Source organism: Ovis canadensis, chromosome 20 (genome assembly GCF_042477335.2).
Source record: "Ovis canadensis isolate MfBH-ARS-UI-01 breed Bighorn chromosome 20, ARS-UI_OviCan_v2, whole genome shotgun sequence".
Taxonomy (NCBI): domain Eukaryota; kingdom Metazoa; phylum Chordata; class Mammalia; order Artiodactyla; family Bovidae; genus Ovis; species Ovis canadensis.
The window spans coordinates 28,068,647-28,077,248 of record NC_091264.1 but is presented as its reverse complement, the minus strand read 5'-3'; the positions used below and the strand labels follow the sequence as shown (position 1 = coordinate 28,077,248).

The window sequence follows — 8,602 nt, the reverse complement described above, 5'->3', positions numbered from 1 at the left end:
GCATCATTCCTTCCAAAGAAATCCCAGGGCTGATCTCCTTCAGAATGGACTGGTTGGATCTCCTTGCAGTCCAAGGGACTCTCAAGAGTCTTCTCTAACACCACAGTTCAAAAGCATCAATTCTTCGGCGCTCAGCCTTCTTCACAGTCCAACTCTCACATCCATACCTGACTACTGGAAAAACCATAGCCTTGACTAGACGGACCTTAGTTGGCAAAGTAATGTCTCTGCTAGATGCTTAGAGCTTTAAAATTCTAAACCGTCCCTGACCGGAACTGTGACCTTTTGGGTGAGTAGTGATTGGGCGAAGTCTGTACAACCTGCCTGCCAGTGAGCAGTGCTAGCCCTTTGCCCTTTGCTAAGACTGGCAAACCGCTGAAAAGGAAAAACACAGGCTGTATCCTGCCTTCCTTCTGACACGAAAAGTCCCACAGGTCATGGGCCTTTTTCAATGCCACGGGACCACCTTCTCAATCTGGTGCTAACCTGTGGAGATGCTCCACCTGTTAGGGAGCTGATCCCTGACGTGAGAGAGCATTGCGGCACTTAGCCTAGGGCAAAAGCTGGAAACAATGAGACAACCTTTATGTTTAGGTTCTTAACCACGTAGCTCGAAGATGTGAACACTGCTCTTACACGTTTAGAGTGAATAATTAGCTGCGAACTGCCCACTGAACGTCACACAACAGCGTTGCGCTAGCGCGCACGCGCAGCAGAGAGCGCCGCCACGCAGGCGCACTGCAGCCCGGAACCCCGCAAAGTCGGGCCTGGTTCCCCGCGGGCGAGCGGCGGACGGGCGCGCGCGCGCGCGCGCTTTTTGGGAGCGCGAAGAAGGGGGCGCGCACCATGGAGCAGCGGTTAGCTGAGTTTCGGGCGGCCCGGAAGCGAGCCGGGCTGGTGGCTGAACCCAGCACTTCGAGCCAGAGTACACAAACCTCGGGAGAGAAGGCAGAAGCAGCTACGACTCCAAAAGCACCCTCAGGCTGGCTAAAACGGTTTCTGGCGTGGAAACCGAGGCCACCGAGTGCCCAGGCCCAGCCCAGCCTCGCTCAGGTGAGAGGAGGGAGGCCTTACCCCTAAGGCACCTGGCTTCTGAAACGCCGACGTGGCCTGTTGGGGCTACTCGGCCGAGGCTCCGCCCCGGCACCACGTGGTGGCCTGCAGGCGCCGCCCCCACGTCGTGGAACGGCCCGGCCCAGGCCACGCCCCCCGGGGCTGGAGAAGCCCTTGGACGGCGGAGGGCAGTCTATGGGGTCACAAAGAGTCAGACACGATTGAGGGACTAACACACTTTTCGCTAGCTGAGAGGGGCTGCTGGCGCCTCCCGCCGGCTCGGCGGCGGGGCCTCGCGGCCTCGCGTCTCCTGCCCCCTCCTGTTCTGCCCTGAAGAGTGACCTTGACATTTTCTTTACAGCCAGGGACCCATGCATCTTCGGGAAGTTGAGGGTCTAGGGTCCCAGAAGAAATCACCTCTGCCCTTGTGTTATTCACAGCGAGTTGAGTGATCGTTGTGCCCTCAGTGGCTTTGGGAAACGGCTCCACAACCGTAGGGGCCACAGCCCTCTGCTAATGGAGGGGGAAAGGTCTAATTGGGTGCTGATGAGAAGTGGCAGTAATTAAAGCTTGATTTGATTTCGCATCTGGGCCACTTGCGGCCAGTCGCCCAAATAGCCTGCGCTTAAGAAATGGTGTTTGAACACAGAACTCGCAAAAGTGTGCTGACTGCCTATGGTGGCATGTGTTGTGTATCACTGTTGAAGTAGCCAAGCCTATTCAAGTTTAACAATTAATGTTTAAGGCGAAAACAATAGATTACTATGATAGCTTTTACAACCTATTGTGAGTGTGTTAGTGGTTCAGTCGTGCCCAGCTCCTTGTGATCCCATGGGCTGTAGCCTGTCAGTCTCCTCTGTTGATGGGATTCTCCATGCAAGAATACTGGAGTGGGTAGCCATTACCTTCTTCAGATGATCTTCCTGACCCAGGGATCCCACACAGGTCTCCTGCATTGCAGGTAGATTCTTTACTGTCTGAGCCACCAGGGAAGCCTTATTAGCTTTTGGTAATCTCTCATTCCTCTCTCTGTATCTTGGTTTTCACTCATGAGTAACGTGGCAAGGTGACTTGAGTGTGAGATTGGAGCATGCATGTGGGAACACAGGACAAAACATCAAGGGAAAATCTGTGAGGTGGTCATTTTACCTCCTAAGTGCAATAACGGAGAAGGCGATGGCACCCCACTCCAGTACTCTTGCCTGGAAAATCCCATGGACAGAGGAGCCTGGTAGGCTGCGGTCCATGGGGTCTCGAAGAGTTGGACACGACTGAGCGACTTCCCTTTCACTTTTCACTTTCATGCATTGGAGAAGGAAATGGCATCCCACTCCAGTGTTCTTGCCTGGAGAATCCCAGGGATGGGGGAGCCTGGTGGGCTGCCGTCTATGAGGTCACACAGAGTCGAACACGACTGAAGTGACTTAGCAAGTGCAATAAGTGCCAGAAATTCCTTTTGAAAAGTAAAATGTGCCTTACTCCTCTTAAAATTTCCTAAGATCATCTATCATTGCACCACATCTGGTTATATGGAATTTTTTTTTTGTAATCAAGAACTTATTACTTAGTTTGAATTAGATATTATTCTCCATGACACACAGGGTTCCTACTGACTTGCAGAAAGAGTGTGCAGGGTTCAAACAATCCATTTCCTTGCATACAGTTTGTCTCAGGATGACTTTATTGTGGGTTAGAACTCACAGAGCACAATTGCTTAGGATTTTAGAATCCATTTCCTCTACCCCTTTTCCTCCCCACAGTTACAAAACATCTAGCCTACACAATGAGTTTTTGACTATGTCTCATTTCCAAAGGAATATGAGATCAGTGAGTTGAATCTAGAGGAGCTGAGCTTGGAGAAAATTTCCATTATTGAAAACCCCCAAGCTGATGGCCTGACAAAGGGATGAGAGGCAATGCTATACCTCCTATGCTTCTTATCAGTTACTCTGTTTTTCATAAGGGACTTTGTCTAAAACTCATTTTCATTTACTCAGTATAATTCCTGAGTTTGCTCTGGTGTGAAATTATCACTAAATTGCTACCCACCCCCCACCCCTGCCAATTTCTGATCTATCTTTACCTAATAATTTTGGTGGCACATAGTGGCTTGTCTGAGATTTCTTTATCCTTCTATTCGTAATTGCTTCTTTTTGCTGGCCATTGATACGGAGGCATCCACCTCCTCCTTCCCTCACTCTCGAATTTAGCTTGGGGAAAAGCATTTCCCCCAAATTAAATATTTCTTTCTGCATCAAGCTTCTACCACAGTGGAACAAAAATGCCTGTAATTTTTTTTTTTAATCCTGCCAAGCCCCCACCCCACCCCCGCCTCCCTCCCCAGGCCCCCAGTGCACCATCTAGCCCCAGGGTCTATTGACCACACTCATCCTGCAACTCCTCCCCTCCAGGCCTTGGCTCAAGCTGGCCCACTGTTCAAATGCCCTCTTACTTTGGCATGACCTAGCCAGGCACGGAGAAGGGGATGGCACCCCACTCCAGTACTCTTGCCTGGAAAATCCCCTGGACGGAGGAGCCTGGTAGGTTGCAGTCCATAGGGTCTCAAAGAGACGGACACGACTTCACTTTCACTTTCACTTTTGCTTTCATATTGGAGAAGGAAATGGCAGCCCACTTCAGTGTTCTTGCCTGGAGAATCCGAGGAACAGGGGGGCCTGGTGGGCTGCCATCTATGGGGTCGCGCAGAATCGGACACGACTGAAGCGACTTAGCAACAGCAGCAGCAGCAGCAGCCAGGCACAGGCTTTGCATCACCCCTTCAGATCCAGGAGTCGTCTCTCAAGTTCTCCCTTTTTCCCACCAGCATTCATTCACTCAGTCACGTGCCCATTACGTTCCAGCTACTGTCCTGAGTCCCAGGAGACAGTGCAATAAAGACAAGGCCCTGTTCTCACAGAACTTGCTTTTGAGTTGAAAGAAAAGAATGATTAGTGCTACAGAAGGGAGGAAAATCCAGCATGCTGTGATAGTGAATCCAGGGTGAGGGATGCAGAGTGTCACTTTAAATTGGGTGGGCAGGGAGAACCTCATAGAGGAAGTGACCTTATCATTTTTCTTAAGAAGGAGCCACTCTTGAGAAACCTGGGACAAGGACAAGGGCCCACATGGTGACATTTTTGCTGAGGTTTGTGGAAGAGGGAGCCAGCCAGGTGGTGTGAGGGGAAAGGGCTTTCCTCTCAGAGGGAACCACAAGTGCAAAGGCTCTGAGGTGGGAAGCACTTTGGTATTCTGGGAATGGAAGTCCCCTCCCTAAACTGCACCATATATGCTGTGGTGCCTGTGGTGGCCACAAACACTTTCACACACAGCTTTTACAGTAGGAGGTGCACTGGTTGGAGGCATCTCTGGAGCCCTGCTCTCCTTTGTTTGTTCCCTTTGCCAGTTTAACACCCCTACCCCTACCTCATCTCCTTCTAGCTCTCTAATCCTTCCCCTTAGCATCTCCCATGAAGGCCCCTAGTTAAGTAAAAAGGGCTTTAAAGGGAGATCATCCTAGGATCCTGGACCAACCTCATCTCTGCCCATCACCAGCCATGTGACTTTAGGGGAGTTCCTTGCATCTCCTTATCAGTGTCTCCTTATCAGTAAATTGGGACTAATAAGACCTGCCTCCTGGGTCACAGGAAGTTACTCAGTAAATGGTGGCCATAGCATTATTCTTATTAGTGTTCCTTTAATAATAAAATAAATTCAGTTTACTGTGAATTTCAAGTTGTGCACATTCAAGACGCGTTCTGTATCCATCGTCCATCATTTCTCTCTGATCTCCTTGTCACCAGCCTCATCTCTGCCTAGTCCTCTCTTATTGGGCCTCCTGCATGAGCTATTAACAGTTTACTCTGTTCTTCTCTTGCAGCTCATTCTCTGCCTGACATCTGGAGTAGTCTTAAATACTAATCAGATTGTATGCGTTCCCTGCTAAGACCATCAGTGACTTCCCTATTGTGCACACTGGTTGAATCTGAAAGTGACATTTATTTATTTAATAAATGTATGTAGAGGGGGTGGGGAGTGTAGCTGATTATATGTCAAAGAACTTTCCAATCTAATGGAAAGGTAATAATTGCAACGCATGCTAAGTCACTTCAGTCGCATCTGACTTTTTGCAACCCTATAGATTGTAGCCCTCCAGGCACCTCTGTCCATGAGATTCTCCAGGCAAGAATACTGGAGTGGGTTGCCATTTTCTCCTCCAGGGGATCTTTCCAACCCAGGGTTGATACTAAAAACAACAACAACAACCAAAGGTCTAACAATATAGAATTGCTAAAGCAACATGAATCAGATGACCTATATACTTTTTGGAGATCAGATAACGGTTTTGGTACCTTTTAAGTTGCCACGTGAAGAATACGGGATATAACTGAGTAAATGAACTAAGTCTGCTCTGTACAGAAAACTTATGTGTGCAGTGCTGTTTGGCTCTGGAGACACCAAAAGATAATCAGCAACAGTAGGGTGACCTCATGCAACAACTAGGGACACGTGATCTGTATTAAAAGAGAGACGCTTGAATGACAAACAGTTTGGTACTCAGTGAGAAAGAGGCAATTAGAGCTCTGGGAGGCAGAGGGGCACCCTGCTTGATGGCCCCAGAGGTCAGGGTATACATAGTTCACCAGCCATGCTTGCCTGGAGAGAGTAAGTTCCTGAGAAATGGAGAGGAATATTCCCGGCCACAGATGGGCAATGTCTTTGGGTTGTAAGACCAGAGGATTCATTTCTAGAGCAATAGATTGTGGATCATGTTGTTCAGGAAACTTTCTACAACATTATTTTACAAACTGCAAATCATGACTCATTCGTGGGTAGTGAAAAAAATTTTAAAGGTCTTATCCTAAATTAACTAAATGGAATTTTAAAAATAGAATAGAAAACCAAAGCTTCATATGTAATCAAAGTGTTGATATGTGAAGACTTTTTTCCTGATACACACACATATATATACACCATATATATTTTTTGGGGGGGGAGGGGTTTGCAGTACAAAATGTATTTTTTATTGTGGGTCATACCCAAAAAAGTTTAGAAAATACTGGACTGGAGACCAAACTCGAAAAAGCTCCTTGAATACCTCTGTCTCCCATTACAGCCAGCACAGGGGCCTGTGTTCTGGCACTTCTGTCTTTTGAGAGAATGCAAGGCCTTGGATTCCAGCCCAAGGAGTTTAAAATTTAACTGGTAGGCATTAAAAATGTGTCAAAGGTTTGTGAGCAGAAGGTTGATGGATGTTGTGGCAGATTTATTTAGCAGCTGTAAATGGTTTGGTGTGGGGAGAGAAGGGTTAGGAGGAGGGGAGTCCAGTTAGGAAACCCTGGGGCCGTATACGATGGTCACGGGATGGAAAGGTTGTGGCTTTTTTTTTTTAACATGTAGGATAGTCCTTATTTTAGAATCATGCCACTCAACAACATTTTAGCTCATCTAATCCAGTCAACAAACATATATTGATTCTGTGTGTGAAGCGTGTGCCCGGCTGCTGCCTTATCAATTACAAGGAATTACTGGAGGGGCTACATTAGCTCCTGTTAGCAGCAGACTAATCTGATGAAATGTCTGCCTCAGATGGGAACCCACCTGAACGCTGTAAGGTTTTCATCAAGTCACATTTCACTGATCAGTTTTGGTTCAGAGCAGGATGCATGAGAGCTCTTGGGAGATAGCTGTCTTAGAGAGCAGGGCAGGAAAACCAGACACCAGTGAGGGGGAAGCCTTCCCACGCAAGGACTGCTGCCTCTCCAGATGGGTTTGGATCCTCTCGGCCACACTGCCCGTCATTCTTTCTTTTGTTTGTTTGTGTGTCCTAGGGAGCAGCTGGGCCTGGGGGCCTCGAGTCACAGCCACCACCGAGTCCAGCTGAAGCCACACCACCGCCACGGCCCCCGCCGCCTCAGCCCCTGACCCCGAGGGACCGGTCTCTCCTCACCAGCGTCACCTTGTTGAAGGTGCTCCTCTGGTTGGTCCTGCTGGGCCTCTTTGTGGAACTGGAATTTGGCCTGGCCTATTTTGTCCTGTCCCTGTTCTACTGGATGTATGTGGGGATGCGAGGCCCCGAGGAGAAGACGCAGGGAGAGAAAAGTGCCTACTCCGTGTTCAACCCGGGCTGCGAGGCAATCCAGGGAAGCCTGACCGCCGAGCAGCTGGAGCGCGAGCTGCACCTGAGGCCTCTGCCGCGGAGATAGGACCAGACCAGTGGTGGGCCCCCCAGAGCCCTCGCACCCCCTGGCTTTGACTGAGGACAGCTTGCGGGTCAGGTCTGTGACCCCACAATTCCACACTTCACCTAAGCTCCTGCTACAGTTTTATCTCAGAACTTCTTTTTCATTTTGGTGAAACTCCTGGAAAGACACTCACTGTGGGTCTGATGCAGTTTATAAAAATTGCACACTCAAGACAGGAGACCTGTTTGTCTCTTTATTTGAGAGAAGTGATTCTTAGAACACTAGGAGGGCTTTGGGGAGATAACTGTTGAAAATATTGAGCTGTTTGAAGTAATGGTTTGGTACATCAGAGCTATGTGTTAAAAGTAAATATTTTCTTTAAGTCTTTTTTTTAGAATTAGTTACAGTAAGTCCCTTGCATACATACATGACTTCTGTTCCAAGAGTGCATTTGTAAGTCCAGTTTGTTCCAAGTCCAACACAGTTAGCCTAGGTACCAACTAACCCAATTGACTATATAGTACTGTACTTTAATAGGTTTATAATACTTTTCACACAAATAATACATAAAAAGTAAAACATTTTAAATCTTACGGTACAGTAAGAAAAAGTACAATAAGTACAGTGAGAAAGTACTTGAAAAGTACAGTAGTATGGCACAACAGCTGGCATACAGGGGCTGGCATCAAGTGAATGGGCAGGAAGCATCACTGACTGGAGGAGACAGAAGTGGGAGACGGCAGAGCTGAGGGATCATCAGCGACAGGAGATGGAGGGCAAGCTGCAGTGTCACTCGCGCCTGACGTTGACGTCACAGGTTCTGGCTCTGCTGGATTCAGTTCCACCTATCCTCTTGAAAACACAGTCTTAGTGGTGTCTGAGTTCTTTTCTTCTTGCCATAATGACATGGCAGCACTGGGTTGCATTCTGAACGGCTGCTGCAAACTTTGTGAACTATTCTACATTCAGGTCCGGTGCCTCAGAAACCTAACAGGGCCTCTCAAAGAAAACCCCTTTACTATTTCCTGCATCACGAAGCTCTTCAATTCTTCAGTTACTTCTTCCTCTTGTCTCTCTTTGTGCTTTCTCTGGGCCTCCAGCTCCTTCAGGTCTTCACGAGTAAATTCTTCATGTTGCATAGCAACGAGTTCAATGCAGTTGTCCTCTTGCAGATCTAGCTTGAAATAAAGAAACTATACTACTGTGCTTATACAATACTGTACAGAAAAGTACACAGAAGCACAACCGCTTGTCGAGGATGGACATACATGACAATATACGCCAGACACGTGAAGTGACTTACGAGACTGAACTTGCAAACACACTCACATCTTTAAAAGTTCACAACTTGAAGGTCCCTATGCAGG

At 48.0% G+C, this 8,602-nt stretch overlaps 1 protein-coding gene across 1 annotated transcript; it reads left to right on the top strand.

Moving 5' to 3' along the window:
* Positions 1-366: 366 nt before the first annotated feature.
* SAYSD1 (SAYSVFN motif domain containing 1) lies at positions 367-7,605 on the top strand. The gene is made up of 2 exons (XM_069564674.1): positions 367-1,053; positions 6,882-7,605. Exons 1-2 carry the CDS (start codon positions 847-849, stop codon positions 7,254-7,256), a joined length of 582 nt encoding a protein of 193 aa, XP_069420775.1. The 5' UTR covers positions 367-846; the 3' UTR covers positions 7,257-7,605.
* Positions 7,606-8,602: the final 997 nt, after the last annotated feature.

Coding starts and splice junctions, on each gene's coding strand:
- SAYSD1 (XM_069564674.1), top strand. CDS start 847: ATGGAGCAGCGGTTAGCTGAGTTTCGGGCGGCCCGGAAGCGAGCCGGG. Junction 1,054..6,881: donor CCCAGCCCAGCCTCGCTCAG/GTGAGAGGAGGG, acceptor TGTGTGTCCTAG/GGAGCAGCTGGGCCTGGGGG.